This window comes from Spermophilus citellus (genome assembly GCF_964194105.1).
Source record: "Spermophilus citellus genome assembly, chromosome: 4".
Lineage (NCBI taxonomy): Eukaryota > Metazoa > Chordata > Mammalia > Rodentia > Sciuridae > Spermophilus > Spermophilus citellus.
The window spans coordinates 1952396-1972788 of NC_138185.1; the positions used below are offsets into that span (position 1 = coordinate 1952396).

The 20393-nt window shown below is 54.9% G+C and overlaps 1 protein-coding gene across 1 annotated transcript in view; it reads left to right on the forward strand.

Moving 5' to 3' along the window:
• TAF4 (TATA-box binding protein associated factor 4) overlaps positions 1-19895 on the forward strand; it is a 69680-nt gene extending 49785 nt beyond the window's left edge. The window contains exons 8-15 of the mRNA XM_081292164.1: positions 578-725; positions 1173-1287; positions 3232-3401; positions 3756-3886; positions 4654-4779; positions 5517-5573; positions 6028-6147; positions 18431-19895. Coding sequence (XP_081148290.1) covers positions 578-725; positions 1173-1287; positions 3232-3401; positions 3756-3886; positions 4654-4779; positions 5517-5573; positions 6028-6147; positions 18431-18598 — 1035 coding nt within the window. The 3' untranslated portion in view covers positions 18599-19895. The remainder of the gene's footprint in view (positions 1-577; positions 726-1172; positions 1288-3231; positions 3402-3755; positions 3887-4653; positions 4780-5516; positions 5574-6027; positions 6148-18430) is intronic.
• The last annotated feature ends 498 nt before the right edge of the window (positions 19896-20393 follow it).

A 20393-nucleotide genomic window follows, 5' to 3' on the forward strand; every position in this document is an offset into this window, starting at 1 on the left:
CTGAGCCGTGTGTCCCTGCACCCCTGCTTTCTGGGGTAGGGTACAGTATCACCAGCTCTGGAGCCTGCTGTGTTGACAGGGTCTGGACAGTGGAGTTGGCAGGGCCTGCAGTAGGGGGACTTGCCCCAGCACAGCCTGTGGGGTAGTAACAGGGAGCAGGCTGTGCCTGGAGCACAGGGCCCTACAGAGCCAAATTCAGGGGAAGCTCAGCCCCAGACCAACACAGAGGCCACCCATCTCGGGAAACTTAGCTAAGGAAAAACCATTTGCCTGTGGCCACCAGGCGGCAGTGTCACTTTGACAAGTGGGAGAGAGGTCTGATACTGCTGCCCTCCGGGATTGGTCTTGCCCTGTACAACCTGGGAGCAGCCCTGGGCTTCCTCCCCCCTGCCCTGGCCCTGTGGACCCACACACAGAGCGCTGGCGTGGGTTCTGGGGCCAGGCTTCTTCTGCACCCTGGGGCTGAGGAGCACAGGTGTCTTCCTAGAGCTTCTCCATGGATGGGACGGGACAGGTGAAGGGACTTGGTGCCCTTGGGAGTGTGCTCACATGCTGTGCTCTGCTGGCTCTGCCCCAGGTGATCCAGCAGCCCCCGAAGCCAGGAGCCCTGATCCGGCCTCCGCAGGTGACCTTGACCCAGACGCCCATGGTCGCCCTGCGGCAGCCTCACAGCCGGATCATGCTCACCACTCCCCAGCAGATCCAGCTGAACCAGCTGCAGCCAGGTGAGGGCAGGGCCAGCCTCAGTGGGGCCAGCCTCAGCGTGCTGCTGTCGAGGGGAGAGCTGTCAGGGGAGAGCATGGCCTCAGGCCCACCATTGAAGATGGACTTCAGTGGTGGCATTTGTGATGTATAGCCAGCACCGTCACCAGTGTGGTTTGTCAGTCTCTTTTCTGAGACTGGATCCCACTGTGTTGCCCGACTCGTCCTGGCATGGGCAATCCTGGGCCTCAGCCTTCCAAGCCCCGAGCCTCCAGGGCATTCACACACACTGCCTTGTTGTCACTGCTTGTCAGCTGGCACTCCTGTGCTCCAGGAGGCTGGGGAAGGGAGATGCTCGGGATGGGCTTGGACTTTGGCTGTAGTCTGGCTCTCGAGCACGTCCCTTCTCTGGAGACTGAGGCGGGCTGTGCCTCTGCTGACAGCCCCGCGCTCCTGTCCTTGCTTTGCAGTCCCGGTGGTGAAGCCCACTGTGTTACCTGGAACCAAAGCCCTTCCTGCCGTCGCCGCGCAGGCAGCAGCCGCACAGAAAAACAAGCTCAAGGAGCCTGGGGGAGGTTCGTTTCGGTAAGGATGAGCCTGAGCGCCCCAGGAGACCACGGAGGAGAGCCCCGTGCCCTTCACCACGCCCTCGGGGCTCCCGTGGGCACCTGGCGGCCACAACCTCAAGGAGTCTTTCCTGACCCTGACCTCACATCTGTCGGAGCTGCAGCTGGGAGGCTTGCTTCCTCCCCAGCAGGAGGGGAAGGTGCTGGCTGGCTGGCGCTGGTGGACATGCACTTTCATCCTGCCACAGCCAACGCTCCAGGTTCCCGTCTCGGAGCCAGGTGCTCACAGCACTTCAAGGGGCTGCACTGCCTTGGTCTCTGCTAAGGGCCAGTCTGAGCATCCCCTAGAGGCACAGAGGCTCTTACAGGGACGTGTCCTAGAGCTATAAGCTAGCCTTCACTGTGACCAAGCAGAATGGCACTTCCCCTTCTCAGGTGCCCCAACCCTCAAGCCATCAGGCATGTAGGGCTGGGCAGCCCCAATGGTCCAGCAGGGGTGCTTGTCACCTGGTGGGAAAGGGAGGATGACCAGCTACTAAAAGGATCAGAAAAGTCAGTGAGCCACTTTCCTGGGTGCCTTGTCGTCTTGCTGTCCAGAAAGAGTGCTGGAAGTAGAGCAGAGGGGACGAGCTACAGACAGCTGATGGCTTTGATGCAGGATTGACATGTGGCGGCTCAAACCTTAGGTCTGGTGAATGTCTGGTGCTCGACCTTGTCCTCCGAGAGCTGTTTTCTGTTGAAGGAAAGAGGGCTGCGTAGCGAAGAGGCTGATTGGGACTGGGCCAGGAAGGGTGTTGAGTGGAGGCCACCTGCCCGTCAGAGCAAGGCTCAGGCAGGAGCATGAGCTACCCAGGTGCCTCTCTCAGTGGCCACGGCCGAGGCTGTGAAATAGCAGAGGGCTGCCCTTGGGCAAGATGGAACCGAGCCCCTGTGCAGAAGTCAGACACTGGGTGGAGTGTGGCTGGGTGAGGGTTAGGACCAGTACTCAGCCTCATAGTGGCTCCCTGTCAGATGCCCATCACCTGAGGAGGCACCACCCCACCCCGTAGTACTGGATAGGTATCAAGCTGAACGTTTGCTCCTGGGGTGGTGGTCGTGTGTGGGTGGTTCTGAGAGGGCTGTGGCTGCAGGTGGCTGGGAGCAGGTGTCCACATGGTGGGTGTCAGGTGGGCATCTCTCCTAAGTGGGAGAGTTGTTGGTGCTCTTCTTCCGAGAACCTGTGATTGTTTTAAAAATAAATTAATGTTAGTGGTAAATGTTGTTTTCCTACCGGGGATTGAACTCAGGGACACTCGACTACTGAGCTACATCCCCAGTCCTATTTGTATTTCATTTAGAGACAGGGTCATACTGAGTTGTTTAGTGCCTGGTTTTTGCTGAGGCTGGCTTTGAACTCACAATCCTCTTGCCTCAGCCTCCCAAACTGCTGGGATTACAAGCATGTGCCACTGTACCCGCCAACCTTTTTTTTTTTTTTTTTTTTTTTTGGTACTAGGAATTGAACCCAGCATTGTTTAAGCACTTAGCTGCATCCCCAGCCCTTTTTATGTTTTATTTAGAGACAGGACTTGCTGAATTGTTGAGTCTGGCCTCAAACTTGTGATCCTTCTACCTCAGACTCCCGAGCTGCTGGGATTACAGGTGTGAGCCACTGTGCCTGGCTGGTGGTAAATTTTTTAAAAAGAAGGTTTCCCATGGTGCAAAACCCTCAAAGCAATTGGTTTTTGCTGTCCTGGAGGTGGTGTGGACTCTGGTTGAGCCTCCTTCACAGCCACGTGCAAACTCAAGTTCAGCTCTAGGCCTGCGCTGTGCTGAGTAAGGCAGAGAGGCTCCTCTGGAGAAGACAGGACCCAGCCAGCAGCTTCTTGTCCCCATGCCTGCTGTCACCAAGTCAGAGCCACCTCAGCGCTGCTCCTGATGACTTTCTGTACAGCGTGCGTTATCTTTCTCTCATTTTTCCCAGGGACGACGATGACATTAATGATGTTGCGTCAATGGCTGGAGTAAACCTGTCGGAAGAAAGTGCAAGGATACTGGCCACAAACTCTGAGTTGGTGGGCACGCTGACGAGGTCCTGTAAGGACGACACCTTCCTCCTCCCCGCGCCATTGCAGAGAAGGATATTGGAAATAGGTGAGTCTGCACTGCGGGCACCACCAGGATCCCTGGAGTCCACCTGTGGGCTTGGTGCTCTGTGACTTTGATAGAGACTCAGCGCGCTCCCTTGCGCAGCTCTGTGGCGGGTGTGTGGGGCTGCAGATGAGCATGCCTCTGTCTTGGCGTGGGGTTCGCCTGAGTTGTGACTTTCGTGTGATTGATGGCGATGGTTCTCAGGTAGTTGACTGTCCTCCACACGCTTCCTGCCTGGGCGGTCCCTTGAGTGCACAGAGCAGTGTCGGGAGAGACGGTGAGGTAGCAGCCCCAGGAGGATGTGCAAATGATCTTAAAATACTTTTTTTTTTTTTTTTTTTTTTGCCTGCTCCGTAGGTAAAAAGCACGGCATAACGGAATTACATCCAGACGTAGTAAGTTATGTATCCCATGCCACACAGCAAAGGCTACAGAATCTTGTAGAAAAAATATCTGAAACGGCTCAGCAAAAAAACTTCTCCTATAAGGTAATGGGGCCGTTTTCCTGAGGAGAATGTCTTTCTATTGTCGACCCCTGACCATCCAGGCTGTCTGGAAGCTGTCTGTCCACGCTGGGCAGAGGGTGGCGGTGTCCCCAGTGCCCTGTATACCTTTGCATTTACTTTCTTAGCCACTTGGGGCTTTTAGCTGCTCTGTAGGCCAGGGCTAGGGAGGAAGGCCAGGAACTTGGGGGAGGGTGCTCTGATGGGAGGGCACCTTGGAAGGTGGACCCGCAGCTTCAGAAATCACGGAGTCTTTGCCTTCCTCAGTCCCAGGGCTCCCAGAACCTGCAGGTGCCAGGCCCTTCCCTGGCCTTGATCTGAACCTGCAGGCTGCAGATCTGCAAGGCAGAATGTGCCTTCCTTTTTAGCAGTCACACCAGTGGCTGGGAGCTGGGAGAGGCACGTGCTGCACACTCCCTGGGCCAGGGTCAGCACCTCAGAGCAGTGTCTAGAACACACTCAGCCACTATGTCTTTAAATGTTTCTGTGTTACTGTGGGAAATTTAAAATGAAGTCAGATGATGTCAAAGTATATAAAACAGAAACTGTCCCGAGAGACCCCAAAATAAACAGCATGAGACTTTACCCTGACCGTGGGCAAGTGGAGTCATCCAGGGAGACAAGAGGAGGCTGTGTCCACTGCACATGGGAACAGACCAGGGGGAGGGGGCTTGTGCACAGACCATCCAGCCTGCTGGGTTCCAGATTCATGACAGACAATATTTTTGCTTTTTTTTTTTTTTTTTCTGTAGGATGATGACAGATACGAGCAGGCAAGCGATGTCCGGGCTCAGCTCAAATTTTTTGAACAGCTTGATCAGATTGAAAAGCAGAGGAAAGATGAGCAGGAGAGGGAGATCTTGATGCGGGCAGCAAAGGCAAGTGCTGCACTGCTCCCAGCTCCCTGGGGACCCCCGTCCGCTCTCACAAACTCGCCTACAACTCTGGGTTCTGAGTAACCAAAGCGGTGTTCGGTGCTGGCCTTGAAGGAAAGGTGGCCGGGCACTTGTACGTGGAGCTGCAGAGTGGTGCCTGTTTGCTCTGAGCGCTCTCTGCTCTCAGAATGTAGAGCTTCCTTAGATTCCTGCTGCCTCCGTCCTCCAGGTCCAGTCCACCTAAGGCAGAGTGCAGTGGGGCAGCCTCCTGCTGCACACCAGACCACAGCTCAGGCCCACACTGCCTTCCGAGCCAAGCATGGCGCCTCGTGCTCATCGCGAGAGTCAGACTGAGGCCATGCTGCCAGCAGGGCCTGCTGGGAGGCGCAGGGGATGGGGCTTGGTGCTGGGACCCAGCCCCTGCCCCAGCCCTTGCCCCAGCCCTAGAGCCTGCAAGGCTGTGCCGCCTCGTCCACTTTGCACCCGATGAGCCAGACCTGTGCTGAGCTGGTAGTGTCAGTCAAGACCATCCCTAAGATCCATTGCATCCGGTGGCACTGATGTTTCTTAAGCATAATGATTTTCCCCATAGTGTGCAGCCGAGGTTTCCAGCCTTTGGCTATAAGCGTGTAAAAAACTTATAACCTAGAAAATGTTGTGAAATGAATAAGGTTAACACATCTGTTTGGAGATGCACATTTAGGTCATAATTTGTTTTTCCTTTTAATTTTCAAAAATAGTCTCGATCCAGACAAGAAGACCCAGAACAATTAAGACTGAAGCAGAAGGCGAAAGAGGTGAGCTCACCAGCCACAGGGTCCACTGTCACTTGAAGTCCATGTCACCTAGACTGACAGGAGAGACCACATGGGGTTCCTGAGCACGGCATTGATGTAGCTATTTAAAATGCTGCAGATGTGAAGATATATCTGTCAACGGTGTTTTCCAGTGCAGACAGCTTGTATCCTGCTTTTAGGTTTAACAGTGACTGTGGGTGGGACTTATTCTCTGTACTTAAACTTGTTTTTACTCTCTGGGTGTTTTAAGTTGAGCATCTATTGCTTTTAAAAAATACTTATTTTTCTAGTTACAGAATATGCTCACTGTTAAAAAAAAAAAAAAAAGCCAAAATACTAAAGAAGTTAACAGTTTAGAAAATTTCAGAGAGCGCTTGATATCTGCACCTTTGCTTTTGCTGTTAAGTAAAAACATGCATGAAGCCATGGTCCTTGTTTCCTTTCCAACATAAAGATGCAGCAGCAGGAGCTGGCACAGATGCGACAGCGGGATGCCAACCTCACAGCCCTGGCAGCGATCGGGCCCAGGAAAAAGAGGAAAGTGGACTGTGCAGGGCCAGGATCCGGAGCAGAGGTACGGCAGCACTGAAGGGGTGGTCTGGAAGGGAGCGTCTTAGAGACCCTTCCTCAGCAGGCAGACTCGCACTGGAGCCCACGCTTAGGTTCACATGTCCTCCCACCGCCTTGGAGTCTTGTTTTGCATTTGAAACTGACATTCAGTTCCACTTTCTTGAGGGTATCGATAGTTTGCACAAAGGGAGGTCACCATGGTTTGCTGGTGAGACTTGGGAGGGACTCCAGGGCAACTCACACTCTAAGCAGCGAGCCTGAGGCTGGTCGCGTGCCTGAAGGGCAGGGGCTGGAGAAGACCTGCAGGAGGGTGAGCTGCACAGGCTTGGGGAAGAGCCCTCACGGATGTCCCTGGATGTCCCTGTGCGTCCCTGTGCATGAGTTTTGTTAGTTTCTTGTTTGTTACAAACCTAGTTTTAATACATCGTTATTTTTGCTGTAATTTGTTAATTTTTTTTTAAAGTAAATTTCATGGAAAAAACCACATCATCTCTTATTTACCTGTTTACTTGTCTTCTCTGGTGCACTTGGTTCTTTGCTACTGTTAGAGATACCGAGGTGCTGCAAGGAATCAAATGGTGCTGGGAGGTGGGCAAGGCAGGCCTTCCTCCTGCCCCAGGAGTGTACTTCAGAGCCTGGCTGGCAAGCACACCTGGGCTTCCTCCTGCCCCAGGAGTGTACTTCAGAGCCTGGCTGGCAAGCACACACGTCCACCCAGTGCTGCCCTTTTCTCTAATAGGAGGAGCTGAGGGTTACAGTCTGTGCTATTAGCTAATTTTAAAATTGGGTGGGCAAAGGGAAGGGCTATAGTTAAAATGTCGACAATTCAATCTTATGTCCCAGTTAAGGTGCAATGCTATATTCTGTAAATAGACCTTCTAACTTTCTGTTTCCCACAGGTCCCCTTTTCCTTTGTTACACCTCTTGGTTTCATTTTCATTGTACCCTTTGGCATTACCGTCCACCTAGTTATGCTAACTTTCTGAGGTGGAAAGGCCCATGGTAATGACTTCTGCCCTTTCAGCAGAGGGCCATCCCGGTGAGGAGGAGCATTTGGGAAGGTCCTTTCCAGCTCTGTTGAAGTTGTCTTCTTTCCAGGTCTTGATTAGAATCGAGTCTCCAGGCTGGAAGTGATGAATTGCCAACTCTAGAGGAGGGGTCTGAGCAGCAGCTCATAATTTCCTTACCCCCCACCCAAACCAAACCAAACAGAACAGAACAAAACAGAAAACCCAGAGGGTCTCAGATTGACTCAGAACAAACGTGTGATTCTGACAGAGTTTTTTCTGATATTTACCAGTAAGTCCTGTATAAAAACCCTAACCCTTTGTAACCTCCCAGTTTTACTGACTTTCAGCAGGACTGACACATATATCTCAAGCAAAAGAACCATTGTCTTATCTTTTAAATGTCCGTGTGTGGCTGTGTTTTCATCATACTCTCCTGCCAAGTGTCTAAGACCAAGGTGGTGGAAATTGACCTCTTTGGTACACACTGTTAGAGTCCGCGGAGATTTGTCAGGGATCCCCCTGGGAACTTGTGAGAAGCCTCTTGGCTCCTTTAGCTTTTCGTTTACTAGTTGTGCCATCTGCTGGGGTTGTTAGGGTCTTGCTGACCACATGTGGATTCCCTTGGAAGCATCAGGGACATTTCCTGTCCAGTAACCCTCCTTTTTTTTTTCAGAATGTGCACTGGTTGGCTTCCTGCTCTCTAGGATCCTCTTGATCCCCCTGATCATAGGTCAGGTGACTCACTGGATTTGTAGAGCCCTTACAGAAGTCCTGTTGTTCCCTGAATTTTGGCTGACCTAAGAAGACGAGGGCCAAAATATTGGTTGTTTTTACCTTAGCCCTTTAACTTTGGTCTCCAAGTTGTTTTGAACATCTAGCAGGCCAGTTTCACCAGTCTTAAAGTAGGAGTCAGTATCAGTCCTGGAGGCCAGCTTTATATCCTGTCTGTCCTGTAGGTGAGGCTTATTGTCTCAAATCAGTGGCTGTGCAAAACATTAACAAAGTTATACATTTTTACAAGAAAAAATATAAAATGAAATCAGCAATAGCAAAGAACATTCAGTTTGTGTTATAGCTATGAACCAAGAAACATGATTTTTATAATCCTAAACCTTTATTTGTTTTTTTATTGTGTCCCCTGTTTATTTTGAGATGACAGTAATCTTTACAATAAAAACCTGTCCTTTGAACACAACTTTAAATGAGCTAAGTAGGTCTGATCTACTTTGGAGCCATGCTAGTAGGGTGAGAGGCAGAGCCTTATCTCAGGTAAGGAGGGGCTCTGGACAAGTAATACAGTACAGCATTACATCTGAAACATGAATCAAACAAAAACTAAGAGAACTCCTAACTTTTTTTTTTTGGTAGAAAAAGTGGCAAAGTGCTTTTGTGTTTTGCAGTGTCAGCCTTTGAACAAATTAGACTCTCCTTATTACCTCACAAAAATACATTTAAATTCCTATTCCAGTGTAAAAAGTAGCACAAAATTTTATATATCTTACTGATAACAGGTTACCTTTATCCAGTTACAGAACATTAAATGACATAAATAAATGCTCAGTAGCTGGGCACGGTGGAGCACGCCTGTAATTCCTGTGATTTGGGAGGCTGAGGCAGGAGGATTGCGAGTTCAAAGGCAAAAGTGAGGCACTAAGCAACTCAGTGAGACCTTGTCTCTAAATAAAATACAAAATAGGGCTGGGGATGTGGCTCAGTGATTGAGTGCCCTTGAGTTCAATCCCCAGTACCCCTCCCCCCAGATATAAATAAATACCTGATTAAATTTGCTATTTCTATATAAATCCGAAGGAGATTACCATTACAGATGACTTTGGTTTGGAGAACACCAGCATGGTAAAGTGTTCCTTTAAGCTTTTTGGTACATACATTATCTCTAGTCACATGTATTTAGGGTGTCTGGCAAAGCTGACTCAGTTCATGTTTTAAAAATTTGTTCAGAAGAGAATGGATCCCCATTAATGCCTCTCTCATGGTTGACTTTTTTTTTTTTTTTTTTGGTACTGGGGTACTTTTGCCATAAGCCACATGCCCGTTCCTTTTATTTTTTATATTTTATTTAGTTACAGGGCCTCACTAAGTTGCTGAGACTGGCTTTGAACTTGCAATCCTCCTGCCTCAGCCTCCTGAGCCACTGGGATTACAGGCGTGGCCGTTGTGCCTGGCCACTCACGTTTCTGAACAGAGGCCCTGTCGTGCACACGACCTCTCGGGTGTCCCGACCACCCAGGAGGCACCTCTCCTTGAGCTCGGGTGGATTTTCCTGCGTTGGTTCTTGTGTGGATTTACTTGTTCACTGCGTGCTTGTTGGGCCCGTGTGGGCCTCAGGGACCACAGTTTCCTCCCCCCTTCCAAGGCCACGACAGGTAGTGGGACAGGCCTCCTCTGTCCTCTGAGGTGACGTATGGAGCCCCATGTTAGATCCGGTGGTCAGCAGTGCTGAGGTGCTGTAAGGAGACCAGTGTGGTTGGGATTGGGCTGGCCAGGCAAACACACTTCTTTCTGAGGGCGTGCTGCTGCCCTGGCTGACAGGTGCACCAGCAGCACCCACCAGTACCCACCAGCTTTCCTCCCTGATGGGGGCCGCCCCCTGCTCTGATAGGAGGAGCTTGGGGCTACAGTCTACGCCACTGGCTGGCTTTAAGATTGGGTGGGCAAAGGGGACATGTCTACAGTTAGTTACGAGTTAGTGTCTACAGTTGGGTTTTATACTGCCACGTCCTCTGGCTCCAAGGACAGCCTGGACGTCAGGCTCACCGCCTGCAGGTCTGCTGGGGACCCAGGCTCCACTTCCACTGACTTGAAAGTAAGTAGTTGTTTCATAACATTCTGAGGGACGTCCTCACTGGCCCCCACTCCTGTCCACTCAGTGGCTGACTCTCAGTTTTGAGGGATGTTCTCAGGGCTCTGAGGTTCTGGGCGGTTGTTGTTTTCTCCTGCAGAACTTCAGGGAGGTTGTCCTGCTGGGTTCTGTGTTGAAGCGTGGTTCCTGGATGGGCAGTCGGCCTCAGGTCCTCTGAGCTGAGGCTCCTAGGTCCGCTTCCCACCGTGTTGGGAACGGTGCGGCCCTTGTTTCTTCAGTGCTTGTTCTCCCGGGTCTTCTTCTGCATGGACTCCAGTTCCGGTCATGTCAGACCTGTGGGTGTTGCCCGCAGGCACTGAGGCTTGTGTCCACTTACTCCCGTGTGTTTGTCTATTCCGGAGCCTGATGGTTCCTGCTGCTCTGTCTTTAGGTTCTCAACCAGACGGAGTTCTGCCATCTCCAGGTGTCTGTTAGGCTCCAGGGAAGTTCTCATTTGTGAATGTGTTTTTCTTTCTTTTTTTTTTTTTTTTTTTAAGAGAGAGTGAGAGAGGGAGAGACAGAGGAGAGAGAGAGAATTTTAATATTCATTTTTTACTTCTTGGCGGACACAACATCTTTGTTTGTATGTGGTGCTGAGGATCGAACCCGGGCCGCACACATGCCAGGCGAGCGCGCTACCGCTTGAGCCACATCCCCAGCCCGTGAATGTGTTTTTCAATCCTAGGACTTCCGTTTGTTTCTTTTTTCATTTCTAATTAGTGACTGAGGTTTCCTGTCTGCCCCTTACTGAGGCCATATTTTCCTGTAAATCTTTGAACATAACTTGTGAAGTTTTTGTCAAGTCCCATACCTGGCCCGTCTTATTCATTCTCTGTTGATACCTTCCTCCTGTCTGGGGTCAAGTTTCCTTGCTTCTCTGCGCATCTGTGAGTGTGGTTGGGACGCTGGCTGCTGTGGGTGTCACGGGAGACTCTGGACTCGGTGCCTTCCCCTGAAGCGGCCGAGTCTTGTTTAGCAGGCAGACAGTTGTGAGTGGCACATCACTTGGATTGTGTGGGCTCTTTCACTGTGACCCTTACTCTGAGGGAGAGCCCTTTCTGGTGTCTTAGCTGGCCATGCTGCGTGGGCAGACTGGGCTCGCTCCTCTGCAGCTCTTCTGCCCTCGGCTCTGTAGCAGCTGCCGGTTGCTGCACTTGGGTTATCTTGCCCCCTCACCAATGTGGAGGTGGGTTCTGGGGCTGTTGGCAGCCTGTGGACCAGGTGTGCTGGGGCCCGCCTGCCAAGTGCCAGTAGTGACCTCCTGGTGTGGAGACTGGGTTTTTGGCCATGGGGTGTCCAAGTGGTCCAGGGGAACCCTCCCAGTGCGAGTTAGGTAAAGAGCTAGAAACCCAGGCGGGCATCTCATCAGTGCAGGTCTGTGCTCAAGGCAGAGTAGGGCAAGTCCTGGGTGGGTCAGAAACAAGGAGAGCACAGAGACTGGGGACGGCCAGGGCCATGGCAGTGCGAGGGCTGGTGGAGTGGGCAGGAGCCAGAGGTGGTTGCGCTTCCCAGAAGAGCCTGCCCTGGCTGGGCGGCCATGCAGCGCACACTGCGAGTGTTGTTCAGACCCGAGAGAGATCCCGAGTGTGGACAGCACAGCCAAGAAGCGTCAGGGCCAGACCCTGGCACTCCGAGGAGGGGTCACAGACACGGATGCATTGCTTTGCTGGGTTTCTCTCATGCCTCCTGGACCCTCCTTAAGGTACAGATCCTTGTAGCCCGTCAACCTGTTCAAGTACTGGGACTCTGCCAGCCACCTGAGAAACCCTGATGCCCACTGTTTTCCAGCCCCTTACCATCCCCCCAGAGTTAATCACTGAGCTCAGAAAGGGGCGCACCTGGGACACTCTGGCTCACCTTGCCATTTATTTCTTTTTAAGTCTTTTAAAATCTGTGTCTGCTGCCCAGCCTCACCTGGCTTTCCCTCCTGACAGAGCCTGTGGAGGGACCGAGACAGCTGGCCTGTGGTGTTTCCTGCCACAGGTTCCTCCATGCACTGGTGGTGTGGCTCAGCAGGTGCCTCTGTCCTCTGAGCCTCCTCAGTGTTGCAGCTGGACTGCAGATGCCTCCGGTTGGGCTCCCTCTGCCAAAGGCCTGGGTCCTGCTGTGTCCTTTCTCCAGGGGGCTCAGGGTCTGCTCTGCCCGCACCCCTGACAGTCCACCCCCCAAACTGCTGATGGGTTGAGTGACAGAAGCCATGGTGTTTTAACTTTATCACTGTATTTATTTATTTTGATGCTAGGACTTGAACCCAGGGCCCTGGGCATGCCATCTTATCACCTGGTTTTTATTTATTGCTGGAGTGGTTCTGTAAGGACTCCCCCGCCCCCGCCCCCCGCCCCCCTGTGGCTGCCCAGGCTTGCCTGCAGTTCCTGTTCTAGGAAAAGCAGGACAGACACTGAGTGCTTCCTTCATTTCCTGAGTTAAGATGACAAATAGACTCTCACCCTTAGAAGGTGACATAGACTTGTATCGCTTTAATCTCTGATTCAGGGAGGTCACCTTTCTGTGACTGTTGTTCAGTTGTTAGCAGCGGATCACCCTGGACGGTGCACTGCAGCTCACGTGCGTGTGGCCCGAGATGTGTTAGGGCATCTTTGTCTGCGGCCGGTCTGTGCCCTCGCCCTGATGGCCTCTGCTCGGGGTCCCGCCTGTGTCTTGGTTGTTGGAGAGTTGTGTGTGTGTAGTGGCACCTGCCCTTCCTCAGAGGCCTCTGCAGGTGCTTCCTCCTTGCTGGATTCCCACCAGTCTCCCCGTGTCCTGTCGTCTCCTGGACCCTGTCTGGGGCACTGTTGGCATTTGGTTGTGCGTCCTTCCCCTCTGCTCTGTGGCGTTTGTGGCCTGGCCTGGTCTCTTGGCCCCGTGACACTGTGAAGGGCGTGCCGTGGGAGGTGCCCTGAGTGGGCTTTGGCTGGGCAGCCCAGGCTCCTGCCCCGTGCCCCTGCTGCTGCCGAAGGCGTGGAGGTGCTCGCAGCTGGGTTTCTGCCCCATGAGGTTCATCCCTTTGTGCCTTGAGGTCCCCTTGCACTGCCCGTGCCCTTTCTTCCCTCGCTGTACCTCGGCCTCTGCCTGGCGCTGGCCCCTCCGCAGGCTGCTGAGTGCGTCTGTGTGTCCTGCTGCGCCTTCGAGGCAGTCCTGTGAGGAGAGCTGCTTCCCCCCTTCCCCCGCCCGGGTATTCTTTCTGGTGCTTGTGTTAGGGTGGACATTGGCTTCTTCTGTGGCTTGTGTGGCCCAGCTTTGGTCCGGGCAAGCCCCTTTGGGGTGGCTCCTGTGTTCTTTGGATGAGACCCACAGTTTCCAGGGTCTGCTTGCTTTCCCAGGCCACAGCACACTCAGGATGCGGGGTGGGTCCTTCCCGGGCAGTGGTGGTGAGCAGCAGGCCCACCAACTTGCTCTCCGCACCTGTTTCTGTCTGCTCCGTCCTGCTGCTGACGGGTCTGAACTCGGACCTCAGGCCTCCCTGGGTCTGCAGCGGATGCACGGGGCCGTTTGCCCCCAGTCTGCGGGTACCGAGAAGCGAATGCTCCTGCACAGCGACCCCGTGGCAGCCCTGCGGGTCAGCACGCGGCTCTCCCGATGGCCGCCCCCTGGCCTGCCTGTGGTTGGTGTTCCCTGTTGGATGCCCACGTCTTGGTTGGCTCATGACTTCTGGGTGCAGTGTTGTCATGGCTCCAAGAGTCAGAGCCTCACAAAAAGCTGTGTACGCGAGGAGGGACGGCCCATCACGTAGCCCCTGCCCCTGCTTGCTACCTGGGAGGTGGTGCAGAGCAGGCACCCTTTCTGCTTGGTGCCTCCGGGCACCATGTTGCCCCGTTGAGCACTCATGTGCCTTGGGTCATGTGGCATGGCCACAGGCGGGCTTCGGTGCAGAGCCATGGCCCTGGGGCCCTGGGGCCCTGGGAGCATGTCCGGCCAGCTCCTGCAGTGGGGTTGTGGGGTTTCAGGCCTGGCTTGTCACCTGTGGCAAGGAGGCTGGCCTCCCCACAGCCTTGCCAAGACATGCTGTCGCACCGTGAGGCTGCCGGTGTGGGCGGTGCTGACGTGGTTCCTGGTTCCTGTGGGTGCCGGTGGGTGCCCGAGAACAGACTGCGTGGGCCGGGGTCTGCTCTGGTGGTCGCTTGCTGGTGGTTTTGCAGTGAGTGTGGCAGTGGGCCTCGTGGCTGGCGCACCTCCACAGCTTTGATCTGATCGGTATTCTGTGTCTCGTGGTAGGTAAGTGTCTGTAGGTGGCATGTTCATTGTGAATTGGGACTTGGAGCATTCAGAAGTACCCACCCGTTTGTGTTAGTGGGTCACTGTGACCAAAAGATCTGACAAGAACAACTGAGAGAAGGAAAACTGTTTGGACTCAGGGTTTCAGAGGCCTTGGTCTGTGGTCAGTGGAAGCCCTTGCTCTGGGCTCAAGGTGCGGCAACGTGTGATGACCAGCTGTTAGCTCCCCGTGCTGAGCGAGGATCAGGGACAGAAGGTGTAGCCTCAGGCTCGCCCTCGACCTGCCTCTCCAGCCCCGCCCCACTCCCTGCAGTGGCCCCCAGTTCTCTCAGAGCACTGGCCGCCAAGTGGGTGAGCCTGCCGTGAGGCCATGGCCCTGCAGCCCATTCACTCCGCCTGCACTGCCTCCTGTGGGCTTCCTGGGGAACGCTGCGTCCAGTCCACATGTCCAGCCTCCACTGTGGGCTTGAGGCCCACATTGACTGGCCTCACGAGTGGCCCTTGTTGTGGGGGTCTGCAGCCTGCAGCAGGAAGGGGACGGTGCTTCCTGCTCGGCCTGGGTGCGTGTCCTCCAGGCTCTGGTGTCAGGAAGGCTGCTCTGTGCTCCGTGGCCCCGTCCAGTGCCCTGCCCTGCTGTGGTGTAGCTGTTGGCCACTGTACCTTTTGGTGGCTGTTCTCCAGCCCCCCTCCCCCCCACTCTGCTGGCTGCCAGCGCAAGGCTCCCCTCTGACCTGCACTGCCTGGCCCGGGGCCTCCCCTCTGCAGCCTTGTCCCTGGCCTGGTCTCCGTGGAGAGTGGGTCCAGCTGTTCCACGCTGCCCTGCTGTGTTTGGGCTGTGCAGCCTGGTGACAGGCGAGGATGCCCTGAGTGCCCTTGCGTCTTGTGGTTGGAGATGCCATCTGAGAAGTGGGACCCGCCATTCTGTGCCCTTGCAGTTATTCCCTGTCTCCGCCCGCAGGCTCCTCTGTGCTGGGCCGACCCCGGCCGTGGGCTGGGGTCAGAATTCTGGGGTCTAGACGGGCTTCCAGCCTCAGGTCGGGGCCACACCTGCCCCCTGCTGCTCAGGTCCTCATCCCTGGTCTCCCAGCCCTCTCTTCCTGGGCCCCGTCCCTCTTCAGAGCTGCTGGCCAGCATTCCTCGCCGCGTCTCCTCCCCCACACACGGTGTGCTGTGCTGGCTGGGCGTGGCTGACCGTTTCCTGGCTGGCCTTGGCTTGGCAGGGATTTCCCACCCCGCCGCTCCCCAGACCGTGGCCCTTTCTCCACGCTGGGCACTGGGTTCCCTGCTCCCTGCTCCCTGCTGTGAGGCGGTGGCGCCCTCTGCTGGCAGTGCTGCAAGTCCAGGCTGCCAGGGCAGGGTTTCTGGGTATTCGGGTGGCACACTGGCACTGACTACATGGACTCTTGTCCTGGGGGACCAGCAGCTCCCCTGCACTCCTCTCCCCTTCCCTGCCAGTGGTCAGGGGCTCTTCTCAGAATTCTCCGTTTCCATTTTGGCCCTCAGAGTCCCCTTCAGGCCTTGTGTTGGGCCCTTCGCCTGTCCTGTGCTGCCATGCCAACTGTGCCAGTCTCAGGCCTCTCTGGGCTGGCTTTCAGCACGCAGGGCCCCTGCCGTGTCCCTCAGCTTCTTGTCTGCCAGGCGGCCTCGCTCAGGAGGTGGCGGATGGTGCCCTGGGAACCGTCCTGCGTTCTCCGTCACCTGAAGAGTGGTGCCCCTCCAGTATGGGGGTGGCGTGGCCCTTGCCCGTCCCTTTGCTCAGTGCTTGGAGTGGGTGGTGGGAGGGGCCGGGCCACAGCTGACCTTGTTTCAGCTGAGTTTCTGAGCATTCGTGGGTGTTCTTTAACCTCCCCAATATGAGCTGGACTCTTGTGGGACAGCTCAAGCAGGTGAGGGGTCAGGGTGGCTGCCAGCAAGGGTCAGGTGGTGACAGGCAGATGGGGGCTGGGGCCGATGGCCACCCTCCCCCGGAGCTTGTCCTGCTGTCCTAGGGCTGCTGTGGGTGTGGGTTCCGGCCTGTTGCTTGAGCAGGTGGAGAATCAGCTTCATCTCCACACTCCCAGCAGCGGGCATCTCTTCTCCAGGGCAGCCCTGAGGCACTGGGGACACCCCGTATGGGGGCTGTGCTGCAGCAGGTACTGCTCCCTTGGGACATGGAGCCCCCTTCTGTGGCTGCACCTGCACTGGCCGCTCTGGACAGGAGGACCCCACAGGAGGGTCCTTCTGTGGGCTTTATTTCCTGGGCTGAGTTTTACAGTGGAAGGTTGGTCTCCTTTCTTTGGCTTTTTGATGGTGCTCAGACTGGCAGGGTGAGTGTCGGTGTGCCGCATAGGGCAGGCTGGGCCGGGTGCAGGGAGGGTTGCACGGGCTGCTCTTGCTCAGCAGCAGAGCTCCTGGCAGGTAGGCCACAGCTCTGGCGGGTGCTGGGACTCGCCTGGGTCCTCTGTCCTCTCCGCTGACACTGCAGAGCCACCTGCTGCAGTGGGCTGCGGACAGAGCCCCAGTCTCAATGGTGGGGCACCTCTTGCCCGTCCAGGACCCTGTGGTGTTTCCTGCCAAGGCTCCCCCAGAGTGGCGAGGCCTGCTCTGGGCCAGGTGGTCAGAGCCCAGAGTCTGTGGCTTATGGGCCATGGCCCTTCTCCTCCAGAGCTGGTGGGGGGGTGGTGCTTTGCTCCATGGCCACCAATGCCTGGGCTGTAGGTGGCCGGGCAGCGGGCTGTGCCCTCTGTGGGCGCTCACACTGGTTGTCAGCCAGTCTTGGGCACCGGTTTTGATGCTGCTCTTGTGGTTCCTGACTTTGCTCCTGAGGAAGCCTTGCCTGTGTGCCAGCCTGGCGATGTGGCCAGGCCACGGGGACCTGCCCACCTGTGGCTGCAGTGGTGCCTCTGAGAGCCCAACGCCATGGCTCTCTCCCTCTAGCCCCAGGGTCACCAAGACAGCCAGCTCTTGTCACCAGGCAGCCTCTCCAAGCGAGGCCGGCTTGGCCCGCCGTGGAGGCCTCGTGCTGAGGGAGGCCTCTGCATTGCCCAGGCGACCTAGTTCTCACTCTCAGGAACCCCGGGACGTGGCCAGTCCTCCTCCCCCTGCCCCTCACTGGCTTGTAGCTGGTGTCCAGGGCATCTGCAGGGAAGCCCGCCTCCGCCGTTCCTGCTTCCTTCTGCGTGTGGATGTCCACCAGCCATTTGGAGGGCTCCGTGGTCTACAGGAAACCCCTGGAGGCATCAGGAGAACCCCAACTTCTTCATCCAAGAGGAAGTGGCCACTGAGGTCGTGGAGGTGGCTCAGAGCACCTGGGGAGCAACCTGGCTGGCTTTGGCATGATGAGCAAAGAGAAGCCATTACAGCCTGGGCCACCGTCTATGCCAGCTGCCTGGCCTGCCACCTGCTGGCCCTGGGAGACTCTGGCTCCTTTCACTCTTGCTGAACAGCAGGGCAGTGCCAGCCCCAGGTGTGCTGAGTTCACAGGAGCAGTCCACCTCCCACCTCTGGGGATAGACCCGGGGGCGGGGGGGGGGTGACGCCACCTGTGGGGGGTTCTGGAGCTTGTACTCGGGGTGTCGATATGGGGGGGGTGGCGAGAAGCAGCTGCTGGACGCTGCTGCTTGGGGACCCCGCACGTTCCATACCAACCCGGTAGCTCTTTTTCTCTGAGCCAGAGGACAGTTGCCTCAGGACAGCTGGGTGGGCCCGGGCTAGGCGTCTGTAGTGGGGCCCAGTGGGGATCACCGTCTGACTGCCGAGCAGCTGGCCGCCTCTGCTGACCCACAGCTCGCCTAGTCCAGGAGCTCAGACCTGGTGCCTTTATCAGTGCAGCAGGGTGACATGGCCCAGGTGGGGCTTGGATGTGGGCCCTGGGCAGCCTTGCTGTGGCCGCGTGGAGGTCAGGCTGCTGTCCCGGGGCCCGCCAGCTGCTTGCCTTGGGACGGAGTCCTCGTCTTTCTCTTCCTCCCCACCAGGGCCAGAGTGTGATCCTTGTGGGGCATCTACGGGTGGTGGTCTGAGCGTGTGCTGTACAGTGGGGGTCTCTGGCCCTGACCCCTCCTAGATAGGGACTTGAACACATCAGCTGGAGCTCTAGACCTGCTGGAAGGAGTCCAGGCTGTGTCCGGGTTCTGGGGACCCCGGGGGCACTGAGGCTGCGTTCTCCATCTGCTCTGCAGCCCACCTCTGAGCCCCACTAACATCCGTCTTCTCCTCTCTCCTCACAGGGCTCGGGCCCCGGTGTGGCAGTCCCAGGCAGCTCCGGCGTGGGAGCCCCCAGGCAGTTCACTCGGCAGAGAATCACACGGGTCAACCTCAGGGACCTCATATTTTGTTTAGAGAATGAGCGCGAGACAAGCCATTCACTGTTGCTCTACAAAGCACTCCTCAAGTAACACAGGCTGCCGGTGTTTCTGACAGAGACGCCTGGGGACGTTTTTATATATTTGCAGATTGCGCCTTTTTGTAACAAGCAAATGGGATATTGTTTAAAAACAGCCACCTCTTTGCAATGGAACAGTTTTATATTCCAGTTTCTAAATCAGCTCAGTGTGGAAGGAAACCTCTCCTGTAGCAGAGAACACAGGCCTGTGGATGCTCCTGAAGGTCAGCTACGCCCCCGCTCATCCTCGACTGAGTGGCCTTCTTGCCAAACAAGCCATATTAAAGACTGACGAGCCGTTCAGCGACCGCGCTGCCCTGCCAGCTCGCACAGCCCCAAGTCCTCGTGCATTTTGGTTTAGTTCACCTAACGTACCACGTAGGTGTCTGTCTACAGCCGATGACCTCATTTCACTTATTTTATTTTTGTAACAGTCAGTTGGCTAAGCAAACTGATTTTTAGACTATTTATCTTCCTCCTCTTCCCCACTCCGCTTGAAGTTCTGCAGGAACGTGCAGTTTACCGCAGCACCGTCACCTCGAGTGGGCCCGCGGTCCCGCCTGGTGGAGGCCGGAGCCCAGCGAGCGGCCCCTTCTGAATGTGCTCAGCATCTGTACAAATGCATTTTATTTGCTACAGTTTGTGAAGCTGTAAGGTTAAAAGAAATGAGAACTTTTTCAGCATAAATATATTTTACTTGCACTGTGTTTTTTAGCTAAAAGTGAAAACTTAGATTAAATAAAATCAAAGTTGAGAAGAATCATCAAAAGACTGTTTCTCAGTGTGAATCAAGTGTTGAAAAATGGTTGGTGTATTTTGTCAGTAATTGTACATAATCTTTGGCACATAACATGAAAATGGCTATGTAAACTATAATTATTTTGCTAAGAGACTGTATGCCAGCCGAGGGCCGACTTTACAGACCCCAGAGCAAAGCCCCTTCTTTGTACCTATTTTTTTATTACAAATATACTAATTGGTTCTTTATATTTTCAGAGGTTATTGTATTAAATTGTCTATTGATAGTACTTTTATGACTGTAAATACTTGGGCTTTCTCCGTGTGGATCCTCACGTTAGACTTCAGTCTGCGCCTGTGGACTGAAGGCTGATCAGTATTTTTTATCAGCACCTGAGAACTGTTACACCTTTTATTTTATCTTTTAGGAAAATCCCTGTCTTTCCATTTTTTCATGTAAATTTTGCACAGTTACTTGTTCATATGTAAATATTTTACTTTCAAAAATGAAGTTTTTAATTGCTATTGTTTTATATAGGATTGAAAGAAAATTAACTCCTTTATTAAAAACAAATTTATCTGTATCTGTTCTGCCTCTTCTTCAGCCTCCCAGGTTTTGCTGAGGTGGCCAGAGACTGCTCTGGTCCTGTCCAGGTGATGGTGACCCCAGTAAGTCCAGTGGGAGTAACTTTCCCTCCCAGGACTGGGCCTCCAGAACCCTGCTGTCCAGCCTTGGGCCAGGAAGTGGGCTCTCCCCTTCTGCCCTCGGCACCCCAGGGAGGCCGAGGAGGCCGAGGAAGGCCTGAGGACACACATGGAAACCACCCTCCCAGTGCTAGTGCAGACTCCTGGTGGGCAGAGGGGGGGTCCCTGGGAGTGGCGGCCCTGACAGGGTACACTGCCTTCCCAGCACCTCAGGTGGCCGCTGCCGGTGTGGGTGGAGCTGGTCCCAGTGTGGCCACACCCTGCCCGCCGTGGCCTGCGTGTGGTGGCCCCTGGAAGCAACATGCCCATTCTTGTTCTTGCTGTCTGTGGTAAGGGGCCACACGTGTGGGGCCTTGGAGGACAGA